General features: G+C 40.7%; 1 protein-coding gene across 1 annotated transcript; it reads left to right on the forward strand.

Moving 5' to 3' along the window:
- Positions 1–38: 38 nt before the first annotated feature.
- On the forward strand, positions 39–15,194 carry LOC132394308 (spermatogenesis-associated protein 24-like). Its single transcript, XM_059970290.1, has 6 exons — positions 39–204; positions 6,600–6,665; positions 8,712–8,842; positions 13,785–13,855; positions 14,009–14,111; positions 14,203–15,194. The coding sequence occupies exons 1-6, from the start codon at positions 109–111 to the stop codon at positions 14,312–14,314; spliced, it is 579 nt and encodes a 192-aa protein (XP_059826273.1). The 5' UTR covers positions 39–108; the 3' UTR covers positions 14,315–15,194.
- Positions 15,195–15,406: the final 212 nt, after the last annotated feature.

A 15,406-nucleotide genomic window follows, 5' to 3' on the forward strand; every position in this document is an offset into this window, starting at 1 on the left:
GGAGCTCGCATCGTATCTATTGTTTCTATTGGTCGGATTTACTGACGCTGATATATCGCAAATTGCGATTGGCTGGAGTGGCCAAGCTGCGTTTGAATAGGGGCGGCGATGGCGGATGGGGTTGATGAAGCTGAGACCCACAGAGTGGTCCACCGGCAGCTGCAGGACATCGTTCTCATTCAGCAGCAGCAGATCGAGAGCTTGGTGAGAATTGGCTTTGCTGGTGCTCCGGGCCTGGCCTTCATGCAGCGCAGCTGCCGGCGGTCCACCCCTACAAGCCTCTGGCGTTTTTCACTTACCCTCACTATAGGGGATGTGCGTCTTCCAGAGGTTGTATGGGCGTTTAATGGCAAGGATGCTCCTCTTTCCCCTCTCCACAGCCAACCTGTCACTATCCCCCCCCCCAATCACCCACACTGTAGTAAATGCTTCCTGTTACCCTGTTCCTGTACCTTCTTTGACTTTCCTTTTCCCCTTTCACTCTTCTCCCCACACTCACTCTTTCCATCTCCTCATTCAACCCTGACCCTCTGCACTCATAACTCCACACTTTCTGCACCGCACTTGTCTCCTTTTCTTGATGCTTTGTTTAATTGGCAGTAAAATATTCTGTGTTGTTAAATTCACAGTCAATAGCAAGAACAATGTCAAATGGATTAAAAGGGAGAAGATAATTGAATTATGGCAAGCAGATGTCGCTCATACATTGTAATTCATCCACTGAAAGTCAGATATCTGTCCAGAATCAGAATCGGGTTTATTATTACTGGCATATGTCGTGAAATTTGTTAATGTAGCAAACAGGTAGTACATAATATAGAAGAAGAAAGTACAAAAAAAGTAAGTAAATCAGTTACAGTGTATGTATATTGAATAGATTAAAATCGTGCAAAAAAAAACAAATACATAGATTAAAAAAGTGAGGTAGTGTTCATGGGTTCAATGCCCATTTAGGAATCGGATGGCAGAGGGGAAGAAGCTGTTCCTGAATTGCTGAGTGTGTGCCTTCAGGCTTCTGTACCTCCTACCTGATGGTATGGTGAGAAAAAGGCATGTCCTGGGTGCTGGAGGTCCTTAATAATGGACGTTGCCTTTCTGAGACACCGCTCCTTGAAGATGTCCTGGGTACTTTGTAAGCTAGTACCCAAGATGAAGCCGTCTTAAATCTACAACCCTCTGCAGTTCTTTTGGTCCTGTGCAGTAGACGTCCTGCCTTGTCCCTGTACCGAAGACAACGTGCCCCATTGGCTTCAATGACTACAGACCGGTGGCATTGACCTCCCACATCATGAAGACCCTGGAGAGACTTGTTCTAGAGCAGCTCCAGCCTATGGTAAGGCCACACTTAGACCCCCTCCAGTTCGCCTACCAGCCCCGACTAGGAGTTGAGGATGCCATTGTCTACCTGCTGAACCGTGTCTACGCCCACCTGGACAAGCCAGCGAGCACTGTGAGGATCATGTTTTTTGACTTTTCCAGTGCGTTCAACACCATCCGCCCTGCTCTGCTGGGTGAGAAGCTGACAGTGATGCAGGTGGATACTTCCCTGGTGTCATGGATTATTGATTACCTGACTGGCAGACCACAATACTTGCGCTTGCAACACTGTGTGTCAGACAGAGTGGTTAGCAGCACTGGGGCTCCACAGGGGAATGTCCTGTCTCCCTTTCTCTTCACCATCTACACCTCGGACTTCAACTACTGCACAGAGTCTTGCCATCTTCAGAAGTTTTCTGATGACTCTGCCATAGTTAGATGCATCAGCAAGGGAGATGAGGTGGAGTACAGGGCTACAGTGGGAAACTTTGTTACATGGTGTGAACAGAATCATCTGCAGCTTAATGTGAAAAAGACTAAGGAGCTGGTGGTGGACCTGAGGAGGGCTAAGGCCATCCAAGGGGTCAGTGTGGACATGGTGGAGGATTACAAATATGTGGGGATACGAATTGACAATAAACTGGGCTGGTCAAAGAACACTGAGGCTGTCTACAAGAAGGGTCAGAGCCGTCTCTACTTCCTGAGGAGACTGAGGTCCTTTAACATCTGCCGGATGATGCTGAGGATGTTCTATGAGTCTGTGGTGGCCAGTGCTATCATATTTGCTGTTGCATGCTGGGGCAGCAGCCTGAGGGTAGCAGACACCAACAGAATCAACAAACTCATTTGCAAGGCCAGTGATGTTGTGGGGGTGGAACTGGACTCTGACGGTGGTGTCTGAAAAGAGGATGCTGTCCAAATTGCATGCCATCTAGGACAATGTTCCCTATCCACTCCATAATGTACTGGTTAGGCACAGGAGTACATTGAGCTAGAGACTCATTCCACCGAGATGTAACACTGAGTGTCATAGGAAGTCATTTCTGCCTATGGCCATCAAACTTTACAACTCGTCCCTCAGAGTGTCAGACACCCTGAGCCAATAGGCTGATCATGGACTTATTTCCACTTGGAATAATGTACTTATTATTTAATTATTTATGGTTTATATTGCTATATTTCTACACTATTCTTGGTTGGTGTGGCTGTAACGGAAACCAATTTTCCTCGGGATCAATAAAGTATGTCTGTCTGTCAAACCATGCCAGAGTTGACGTGCATCCGATGTTGCCTGTAATCTCACTCGGAATTGTCTCTTTGCTCTAGAAAGAGCCCTCCACAAGTGATACCTGGTTTTCTTCTACAGACCTGGGTCACCAGACTTAAATGTCACAGATCTAGTGTTCAGCAGATGATGAACTTCCTGGTTCATCCACAGCTTTTGATTTGGGAATGTATAGCAAGAGTTTGTAGGCACGCCCTCATTCAAGCAGGTTTTAATGAAGTCTGCACTGCAGACAACTGCAGCATACTCATCCAGATTTGAAGACGGATCCCTGAATACAGTCCAGTCCAGCGATTCAAAGCAGTCCTGTAGATGCTCCTGTACTTCCTTGTCTTGGTCCTGACTGCTGGTGCTGTTGTCTTCAGTCTTTGCCTATACTCAGGGAGTAGAAGTACAGACAAATGATCAGACTTCCTGAAGTGAGGGCGTGGAATAGCACAGTCAGCATTCTTGATGGTGGTGTAACAGTGGTCTATTGTGATGTTTCCTCTGGAAGTACAAGCAATTTGTTGATGATTATTTAGTAACTTAAGGCTGGCCTGGTTAAAATCCCGCAGAATGTTGAGGAAGGCATCAGGGTGTGCTGCTTTGTGCCTGTTGATCATCTAGAGCCCCTTTGACATTGGACTGATGTAGAATGTACACTACTAGCAAAATGATCACAGAAATTTCCTGCAGCAGGTAAAATGGCCAGCATTGTGAGGTATTCCAAGTCTGGTGAACGATATTTGGACGTCACCGACATATTTGTGCACCAAGAGGTGTTAATCAAGAGGCAATCACCTCCACCTCTGCTTTTGAGAGACTCGACAGTCCTATCCTGACGGTATATAGTGAACCCATTAATCTGAATTGTTGCATTTGGCATGGAAGGGGTTAAGCAGGATTCTGTGAAGCAGAGGATGCATGCTGTCCTAATATCACTCTGATGCAGCACCCTAGCTCTGTGATCATCAATTTTATTGACCAAGAACTGTACGTTAGCCAGCAATATAGTTGGTATTTTCGAAAATCTCAGATTTTCTAAACGCATTTGTAGCCCCGAGCGACAGCTGTGTTTCCAATGAGAAGTATGGTCACAACAGGCATTATTTCTGTCGGTTTTAAGCAGCAATAGATTGTTCAATCATATTAAAACATCTTTATTAACTGTACAGACCTTGGATAACAGTTGTGATTCTCAGCTGTAACAAGCTGAAACTGGAATGTTTAATTCTATCTATCGAACTGCTCTGCATTGAGTGTGCCCTGAACTCTGCTTCATTCATTTCAGGAAGTGTCTGTTGTATGTTTAATATTTCAATAATATTTGAGTAATCTTGTGTATGTATACATTGTTTGAATAAGCATTGTAGCTCGTTTAAATCAGGGGTTCCCACAGACCCCTTGGTTAATGGTAGGGGACCATCACATAAAAAAGGTTGGGAACCCCTGTTTTAAATAATTTATTAGGGATTACCTTTATAAATACAGTCGGCCTTCTGTATCCGTGGATTCCGTATCCACGGATTCAACCAACCGCGGATCGAAAATATTTTTAAAAAAAATTCCTAGAAGTTCCAAAAAGCAAAACTTGAATTTGCCACGTGCTGAGCACTACGCTGAATCCACGCGAATGAAGTGATGTATAGGCATACCCTGCTGTAGCCTCCCGCCATTTCACAGATCCTTAGTCTCTCTCCAGCACTTGTTGTTTGAGCATTGTTCGCCTCGCATCTCGTTCATTCGCTACTTGTGTGCACCCTCTGTTTCTGTGAATAATGACGCTCCTCCAAAGTGTCATTATTCTCTAAACAATACGGTATAACAACTATTTACATAGCATTTAGATTGTATTAGGTATTATAAGTAATCTAGAGATGATTTAAAGTATACAGGAGTATGTGCGTAGCTTATATGAAAATACCAAGCCAGCTTATATAAGGGACTTGAGCATCCATGGTGGGGTGTTCCTGGAACCAATCCCCCACAGATACCGAGGGACGACTGTAAGGTAATTGCATACGCCATCATACTACCACGTGATACATGTCTGCCTTACTTAAAGTAAACACAAAGTTAGACTCACATTTTGAACTCTGCTGTCTTCCTTTGAATTAGTAACTTCAAAACATTAAACAAAACATAACAGTGCTTGTGCAAGCTTGTCAAGTTGTGTTTTGACTCCTCTGCAGGTGACATTGCAATAACTCCTTACAGAATGGTTATTTATAATACAATACCAACTTCTTTGAATATAGGAAGAAAAGTGTTTACAGTGGTATTTTGATATTTTTGAGTCTGTTTATTCTGATATTCTGTTATTCTTATTTTGTGGTATACAGACATATAGCCAATATGATTTTAATATTTTTTCTGTTTTATTTATCTGAAGTGATAACAAGAAGTTGAATTAGAAGGGAAATATAGAAACCTAGAAAAAGTAGACATTCTGAAATATTCAGCAGATCAGGCTATGATGAAAGAGGCCAGTTAATGTTTCAGGTTAAAGCTTCAATGGAGCTGGGAAGAGACAAAAGACATCTGTTAAGATGTAAGGAGGGTTGGGGTGGGGGTGATATATCTGTGTCCACAGTGATATAAACCATGATGCCACGGAGTTAAATCGTAAACAAGACCATCTTGTCAGTGCGTGAATGGGAGCAGTTAGAGAGATCATGAACAGAAGAATGTAGGAGTTGTGAAAAGTAGAGCCAGAATTCATGCCTAGCAGATCAGGCTGAAGGGGTCCTCCATTCGTATATAGGACAGTAAAATACAACTGACAAGCTGAGCCAATATCACAGATACATGACTGATAGAGAATGAAATCAGGTTACTTAAAGCTGGATAATTCAATATTGTCCAGAAGCCTACAAGATGCCCAGAGAGAAGATGATGTGCTGTTCCACAGACTGACATTGGGCCTCGTTGTAACATTGCAATGAGTCCCATTGCACATCTGAGGAACAGCAAGCTCAGACTAATTAGATTATGAGGACACTCAATCCTCATTTATTGTCATTTAGTAATGCATGCATTAAGAAATGATACAATGTTCCTTCAGTATGATATCACAGAAACACAAGACAGACCAAGACTACTGACAAAAACCACATAATTATAACATATAGTTAATGGGTTTGAATAGGAGTGTAATGGAGGATTGAGGTGACAAGCATCAGAAAGCTCGGGGTCGCCCCGTGCAGGCTGGGCACCGGTGTTCCGCAAATCGATCACCCAATGTTATCCATGTTGTGAAAGTCATCTACAATATATTAGATTGGAATAAGTAAATCTTCCAGGGATCCCAACAGTCTTTCAATTTTATTTATTGTAAAATAATTTCCTCAGGTTATCATCTTGATGACTATTCGACTGTACTTGGATTTAATGGTTTCATTCATTCATTCATTATGTGACGTGGGTGATCATGTTCTTTCCATGTCCATGATTGTTACTGTCAATATTTCTACAGAAGTGGTTTGCCATTGACTTCTGGGCATTGTCCTTCTGAGACTGGTGACCCCAGCCATCATGAATACTCTTCAGAGATTGTCTGCCTGGCGTCAGTGGTCCGATAACCCAGACTTGTGATATGCAGCAGCTGCTCATATGACCATTGCCTGCTCACATGGCTTCACATGACCCTGATTGGGGGGATTAAGCAGGTGCTACACCTTGCCTAAGGGCGACCTGCAGGTTAGCGGAGGGAGGGAGCACCTTACACCACCATTGGTAGAGATTTATCTCCACCCCACCACCCCTAATGCTTTATTTCTGTTATTTAGCTAGGTTGCAGCTCCAACTTCATTCAAGGAATCTGTGCTAGATTCTCCATTTAAACTGCTAAAAGAAATATAACAACAAAGTATTCCCCCCCCCCCCATGATTTGAACTTATTTGTATTGTTATTGATTTGGCATTTATCAGATCAACAGGAATGAAAGAAAGCATCAAGAATTCTTTGTTTCAATATCAAATTTTGTTAATGTTCTAAAGTATATTCTCTATTTAGATAAAGGATGGAGAAGAAGAATCAGTAAGCAAAAAGATGTATGAAGATGTTGTGAAAGAATTGGAGGTGAGAACTTTTAAACAAATACAGAAGAACCATTAACAATGTAAGTATATTTTTATATTCATTTTCTGTACTAGTGGACTTGTCCATTATACAGTAAATACATTATTAGATGTACCTACCACAAATTCAGGTAAAATATTGATCTTCACTGACCATACTATGGTATTTTTCAGCTGTGTGTAAAATACTGTTTTGAATTTATTTGCAAGGTATAATGCCTTTCTTTACACCATAAGACATCGGAGCAGAATTAGGCCATTCCATCACAGCTGATTTACTATTCCTCTCAACCCTACTCTCCTGCCTTCTCCCCATGACCCTTGGTGCCCTGATTAATCAAGAACTTTTTAGATTCCACTTTAAATATACCAAGTGACTTGGCCTCCACAAATGCCTGTGGCAATGAACTCCACAGAATCACCACCCTCTGGCTAAAGAAATTCCTCCTCATCTCTGTTCTAAATGGACAACCCTCTATTCTGAGTCTGTGCCGTCTTGTCCAAGACTTCCCCCACTATAGAAAACATTTTCTCCACTTTCACTCTTTCTAGGCCTTTCAATATTCAACGGGTTTCAACGAGATCTCCAGTCTTCTAAACTCCAGCAAGTACATGCCTAGAGCTATCAAATGCTCCTCACATGTTAAGCCTTTCATTTCCAGAATCCTTCTCATGAACCTCCTCTGGAACCTCTCCAATGCTAGCACATAGATAAAGGGCCCAAAACTACTCTCAATGCTCCAAGTGGGGTCTCACCATTGCCTTATAAAGTCTCAGCATTACATCCTTGCTTTTATATTCTGGTCCTCTTGAAATGATTGCTAATATTGCATTTGCCTTCCTTATTACCGACTCAGCCTGCAGGTTAACCTTTGGGGAATCCTGAACAAGGACACCCAAGTTCCTTTGCACCTCAGAATTTTCTATTTTCTTCCCACTTAGTAAATAGTCTTCACCTTTATTCCTTCTGCCAAAGTGAATGACCATACACTTCCCTACACTATATTCCACATGCCACTTCTTTGCCCATTCTTTCAATCTGCAGACTTCCTGCTTCCTCAATACTACCTGCCCCCACACCTATCTTCATATCGCCTGTAAAACTGGCCACAAAGCCATTAATACTGTCATCCAAGTCATTGACATATAAGGTGAAACGGCACGGACTCAACACTAACTCCTGTGGAATGCCATTGGTTGCTGATAGTCAACCAGAAAAGGCTCCTTTTATTCTGACTCTGTGCCTCCTGCTAATCCGACAGCTCTATCCATGCTAGCATTTTTGCTGTAATACCAGCAGCTCTTAACCTGTTGTGCAGACTCATGTTGGCACCTTGTCAAAGGCCTTCTGGAAATCTATGTAAACAACATCCACTGACTCTCCTTTGTCTGTCTTTCTTGTTTTTTCCTCAAAGAATTCCAACAGATTTGTTAATGCAAGATTTTCCACTTAAGGAAACCATGCTGACTTTGCCTTTTTTTAATCTTGTGCCTGCAAGTACCCAGAATCTCATCCTTAATAATGGACTCCAACATTTATCTAACCACTGGTCAGGCTAACTGGCCTATATTTTCTGTTTCTTCTGCCTCCCTCCCCTGTTAGAGAGGTGAGTGACATTTGCAACTTCCCATTCCTCTGGAACCATTCTACAATCTAGTGATTTTTGAAGGATCATTACTAATGCCTCCACAATCTCTTCAGCTACTATTTCCAGAACATTGGTGTGTAGTTCATCTGGTGCAGATGACTTCTCCAGCTTCAAAGCTTTCAGCTTCCAAAACATCCTCATAGAAATAGCGTCTACACTAATTTCTGCCTCCTATGATTGAATTTCTCTTTGAAGAGCATTTACTGCCAGAATTGAAACAAGCTATTAATTTCTATTCAGTATAAGAATATCTTGAATGATGCATTAAAGGGATTGTAATGTATGGTGCAATAGAACCCCCCCCCCCTTACTGTAATCATATTACATAGTGCCAATCTTGCATCCGTTGTACCTTGCAAAAGGAGTCAATCACATTATGTTAAATCTGAAACTTACAGGATGAAAGACTTGAACATGCTAAAACAAAAGCACTACTTTCCAAGGAGACTGAAAAACTGCAATTTGCACTTGGTGAAATAGAAGTTCTCATGAAACAGCTGGAGCGGGAAAAGAAAGCCTTTGAAAATGCGTAAGTTTTTGTTTTTACCTAGGTATGTACTTCATGAATTAATTTATATGCTATATGAATGCCAGTCAAAGTTTTCTTCGTTAGAGGTACCATGGCAATTTTTTGGTGCAGATTTTTGAAAGGTATAGAATCCATCATGCAGGAGCTGGATTTTCTTTGTTTGTTTGTTTCTTTCTTTCTTTATTTTATATAGAGACACAGTGTGGAACAGACCCCTCTGGACAAAGTGAGCCGTATCACCCAGTAACCCACCTATTTAATCCTAGTCTATTCACAATGACCAACGAGCTGTATCACCCAGCAACCCACCTATTTAACCCTTGTCTATTCACAATGACCCAATGAGCCATATCTCCCAGTGGTCTATCTATTTAACCAAGGAGTTTAACCACCTGTTTAACCCTAGCCTATTCACAGTTACCTTACTAACTAGTACGTCTTTGGAATGTGGGAGGAAACCCGCGTGTTCACGTGGAGTGCATACAAATTCCTTATGGGACAATGTCCGATTTGAACTCTGACACCCTGAGCTGTAGCAGCATCAGGTTAACAACTACATTACCATTGTGCCTGTTGTAAGTGCAGTACTATTAAAGCATTGGATATTTTATGCTTGTATGAGCTTCAATACTGAGCAACTGCAGTTAAACTTGATGGGGGTGGAAGTGTGAAAGGGGTGTGGGAGTCGGTATCTACTAAGCCCATATGAAGAACCTGGATTATTAGTTTTACTGTTTGCAGTGAAATCAATCCTAACAAAATTTGACCAACATTTACAAATAGGAATTCTGAAACAATGGAAAGAAATCCATTGTAGTTGCAATTTAAAAGGTTAGGAAAGGAATTGGGGAAACCGCAATAGAAGTACAGTGGATTCTGGTTAATTGGATCATTGGTTAATTGGGGCAGTCAATTATTTTTGACGACTCCTAAAGAACAAAACCTAATTGAGAAAATTGCCAGAGTTCATTTTGTTTACTTGGGACACCATGCTGCTTAATTGGAACTGGAGAGTTATTTATTTATTGAGATAGAGTGTGGAGTAGGTCCTTTGAGCCCTGCTGTCCATCAATCCCCCAACTTAATCCTAGCCTAATCACAGGACAACTAACCTATCCTCTTTGGACTGTGGGAGGAAACCAGAGCACCCGGAGGAAGCCCATGCGGTCACAGGGTGAATGTACAAACTCCTTACAGACAGCGGTGTGAATTGATCCTGGGTCGCCTGTACTATAAAGCGTTGTGCTAACCACTACACAACCATTCTGCTCCCATTTCTAACTAGTATCAGTGGTGCACACTTTTGTGGCCATTATTTGTTACACAATGTTTAGAGAGACATTTTTAAATGACATTAGTTGCACGTGTTTGTGTTCAAAAACAGTGATTTTTGTCACTGATAATTGATGAGAAATAAACGGTAAGACAATTCGGAACTGTTTTGCTCACTGCAGTTTTAAGCATTCAGACTTAGGGATGCCAGAAACAGCCAGGAGTGAAAATGAAATGATTTCACTATTTCAACAAGTTAGGAATTACAAAGAATTTGAAGATATCAGTGATCATGTTGAATGTTACAATTAAAATAAAGATTTGGAGCAAGCAATTGTCAATAGCATTGTATAAAGGCAGTCCATTATCTGTTCAAATGTATTGATCTGGATGTGTCCCAGTCAACCAGAAACCACTGTATTTGCAATAATGCAACTTTTACGTTTGCTGTCCTTGTATCAGTGTCATACTTTGCTAGTTAGAAATACTAAACGATTGAAAATTTGCTTCCTAATCACAAATTGCAAGGAAAGTGTATCTGAGTGAATGGTGTTTACCTCAGTGCTGACCCAGGATTTAGCTTAGTGAAGTGATTTGAACTGGAATTTAAGAGAGATTTCCTTGGGTACCAGTTATTTCTTGTGTTGCAATTTTGAATGAGGCACATGGAGATTAGAGAGTAGATGTAACAGATTTTATTTTGTACTAGTAAGCACAAAGGTTGACCTGGTAGGAGAATCTTAAGGAAGGATCTCCCTCCCTAAATTCAAAGTACGTTAAATTTTTGTACCCATTTAGACCATAAGACATAGGAGCAAAATTAGGCTATTCAGCCCACTGAGTTGGCTCCACCATTCTATCATGACTGAGTTTTTAACCCCCTCAAAACCATTATTCTGCCTTCTCTCCATAACCTTTGACATCCTTGCTAATCAAGAACCTATTAACTTCTGCTTAAGTATACCCAGTCACTTGGCCTCCACAGCTCACTATAGCAATGAATTCAAATTTTAAAAGTTCATAGTTAATTTATGATCAAGGCACATGTATGTGTCACCGTATACAACTGGATAGAGTGGATGTGGAAAGGTTGTTTCCTATAGAGGGGGAATCTAAGACCAGAGAGTACAGCTTCAGAACAGATGACCATCCATTTAGAACACAGATGAGGAGGAATTTCTTTAGCTAGGGGTTGGTGAATCCATGGAATTCGTTGCCATAGGTGGAAGCCAAGGTGTATTTAAGGCAGAGATTGATTAGTCAGGACATGAAAGATTATGGGGAGATGTCAGGAGAAAGTGGTTGAGAGGAAAATGGATCAGCCATAGTGAAATGGCAAAGCAGACTCGATGGGCCAAATGGCCTGATTCGCGCTTATGCTTTATGGTCTTGTAGTCTTATACAACCCTGAGATTTATTTTCTTGTGGACAATCTCAGTAAATACAAGAAACCTAATAGAATCAACGAAAGACTGCACACAACAGGATGAACAATGTGTTTAAAAAAAAAAATTAAAAAAAGCAAACTCTGCAAATAGAAAAAGAAAGGAAAAAATAAGCAATACGTATTGACAACAGGAGATGAAGAGTCTTTGAAAGTGAGTCCATAAGTTATGGGAGCAGTTCAGTGATGGGGCGAGTGAACTTATCCCTTCTGGTTCAAGAGCTTGATGGTTGCGGGGTAATAGCTGTTCCTGAACCTGGTGATGTGGGTTCTGAGGCTCCTGTACCTTCTCCCTGATGGCAGGAGTGAGAAGAGAGCATGGCCTGGATGCTGCATTCTTGTGACAGCGATGCTCGATGATGGGGAGATCTTTACCCATGATGAACTGAGCCCTATCCGTTAATTTTTGTTTAGATTTCCTGTTCAAGAGCATTTGTATTTCCATACCAGGCTGTGATGCAACCAGTCAATATACTTTCTACCACATGTCTTTAGAAGTTTGTCAAAGTTTTAGATGACATGCTAAATCTTTGTAAACTTCTAAGAAAGTAGAGGCGCTGCTGTGCTTTCTTCTTAATGTCACTTATATGCCCAACCCATGATAGATCCTTTGAAATGATAACACTGAGGAATTTAGAGTTGCTGACCCTCTCCACTTCTGATCCACTGATGAGAACTGGCTGGTGATTCTCTAATTTTCTCCTCCTGAAGCGAATTCACAGATTCACCACCCTTTTGCTAAATAATTCTTTCTCAGCTCTGTTCGTATGGGCTATCCTTGTATTCCGAGGTTGTGCCCTCTGGTTCTAGCTTTCTCCACTACAGGAAATATTCTCTCCATGGCCACTCAATCTAGGCCTTTCTTTATTTGATAGGTTTCAATGAGATCTCTCTTCTCCCCTCCCCCCCCCCCCCCCCCCCCACAATTCTTCTCAACTCCAGCAAATACAGACCCAGAGCCATCAAATGCTCCCCATACGTTAACCCTTTTATTCTTGGGATGATTCTCATGAACCTCCTTCGGACCCCCTCCAGTGCTGGTACATCCTTTCTTAGAAAAGGGGCAAAAAACTGTCCACAATACTCTGAAATGCCTTAATGAAGCCACAGCATTACATTGTTGCTTTTGTATTCCAGTCCCCTCAAAATGAATGCTAACATTGCATTTCCCTTCTTTACTACTGACTACTGCAAATTAACCTTTAGGGAATCCTCCACTAGGAGCAAATTTACTGTTTAAGTGCAAAGGTAACAGCAGGTAATTGAAAGTGATTTTATTAGTTAGAATCACATGGGTTTGGGTGTGGGCAGTTGTTCCCATAGCATTGAACTGTATGTGTATAATGGAAGCACATTATAAATGACAAGACCAGCTCTGAGTATTCAAACATCTTTGTTGGGAAAGTTAGTTCACTTGGTTGTTTAAACACTTTTGAAGATAAATAACCCTTTTCACCCAAAACATCTTTGTTTTAACTACAGTATTTTGACTGATGACACTCAAGGACATGTGCATTCTAGGATCAATTGACAAATATGACAAATAGCCAGCCTGTACTTTCACCGATTGTATCAGTGGGTTTTGATGTTGTCCAATTAATAAAGCCCTAATGATCTATTGTGTTCTTATATTTGTATTACAATGGCACAAAGCTCAGGAGGTCTGATTTCTAATGGGTAGTTCCAATGCCCTGAGGAATCTATTGTATTGCTGGACATCACATTATTTAAGAACCTTTGTACTCAGTCATTCAAGAGATTGTGTTGTAATTTTTCCAAAGCATACCTATTGAGTTGTCATGTGATGTTGAAAATGAAATATACAGCTAGTAGCCTGTTCTCTTCACTCTGCTGATATAGCTCTCTTTGTAATTTCAGGACCACTTACTGCTTTTAGGTTACATTTGAAAACAGTTTGAAAGCAAGCTCTTTTTATTGATAGCTACTACACTTTAACCTCTGATTGTAGTTGCTCTCCCTTACACCTAACATCATGACACATAATCTCCACAAATGTTCACTGAGTAACCAAGTAAAGGGAATTTGGTCCACTGAACATTCTAGCAATACCTGTTTTTATTTCAGATTTACAACTTCTTTGTATGTATTTACTTTTAATTGTGTAAATTGTTTAAATGTAATTGTATGTTCTAAGTTAATCTTATATCAATGTTATTTTCATTGCTCTTTGTAATGCAGTTACCTCTATTTTTATATTTTATAAAGACTGGAAAGTGTTAAAAACAAGGCATTGAAGGAGTTAAACAAGAATGACAAGTTAAAAAGCAAATACAATGGTGAGTCATACTAATTTCCCAGTTAGGTGCTTCATTTCTTTCCAAAGTGTGATGAGATGTATTTACGTTAGTTGAATCCAACAATTACGTGTATAGTAGATTTTTTGAAAGATAATTCAGTTTAAAAACATGATCATTAATATTTTATTCCAGATGTTGAAAATCAAATAGAAAAGCAAGAAGTTATTTTGAGTAGCAAAGAAGATCAGATTAAGGAACTTTGTCATCAACTTGCCAAGCAGAAGGCTACATTGAGGTATGTAAAACGTTTGCTGCAAGGGCTTCAATTCGTTGTGATAGAATATGTTTTTAATTGCAAAGAACTGATTTTTGTGTTTTGTGTTTAGACAACAGGTTACTGACTTTGAAATAGAGAAACAGCAGAATGCATATATAGAACATGTACTGGAAGGAAAGAAGAGGAAAGCACATAGGAAGTTCCATCATGCTTCAAAGTAGTCCTGTGTACGTAGACTTGAAGATATTTCCTCGCATTACAGTATCATTTTCAAGTGGTCGCATTTTGGTGAAACTGATGCTCTTAGCAAAGAGATGCCTCCATAGTTTAACAGTACACCATGGGAACAGACCCTTCAGATCATGGTGTCTGTTCTGATCATGATGTATTTAAACTAATTTCAACTGTTTGCACATGATTTGTAAGCCATCATTCCTTGCCTGTTTATGTATCTGTCTAAAAATCCTCGGGTTTTGGTGGTGTATGGGGTTGATTGGCATCCAGGGCGATTTCACTGTGTGCTGCGTCTGCGAGGCTGAGTCTGGCGGCGCCTTGGAAGTCCATAGCAGGGGTATTCCCTTCTGTCGCCTCTGTGAGATGACAAGTCTATCGGGACCTAAGGACTTGTGGAATCTGTGTGGTGTTTTCTTTCAAATTTATAGTCTTTTAACATCTTTGGACTATTTTTTACTGTGCCCATGATCTTTTTTTTAATCCATTATGGTATTGTCTGCACTGTTGTAACTATATATTAACTATAACTATATGTAACTATGTGGTTTTGTGTAGGTCTTGTAGCTTTAGTTTTTGGTTTGTTGGGTGGTAGAGTTGGTCTCCTGACTTGGCGTGTCTGGGTAGTCTTGTTTTGTCTGGTGGATTTGGAGCTCCTTTCTGGGGAACGCACTAAGATGGTAGCACGATATTAATGCGCAACAGCCTCTCCGGTCTCTGGATTGGGGATTGCCAAACGTTATGTAGATTTTCTGGTGTAGTCTGTTTTGTCATGTGCTCTTGTGATATCATTTTGGAGGAATGTTGTTTCATTTTTTAACTGCATTGCATTTGTGGTTTCTAAATGACAATAAACCGAAATTCAATTCAGTTCAATTCAAATGTTACTATCATGCCTATTTTCACCACCTCCCTGGCAGCTGGTTTCAAGCAACTACCATTCTCTGTGTAGCTTAAAAAATACTTTCCATTGAGAACGCTTTTAAATTTTTACCCTCTCACCTTAAACTCATTTCCACTCATATTTAATTTTTTTTTGTTCTCCAAGAGCGGCAAATTCTGACTATTTACTCTATCTCTGC

This window comes from Hypanus sabinus, chromosome 5 (genome assembly GCF_030144855.1).
Source record: "Hypanus sabinus isolate sHypSab1 chromosome 5, sHypSab1.hap1, whole genome shotgun sequence".
Taxonomy (NCBI): domain Eukaryota; kingdom Metazoa; phylum Chordata; class Chondrichthyes; order Myliobatiformes; family Dasyatidae; genus Hypanus; species Hypanus sabinus.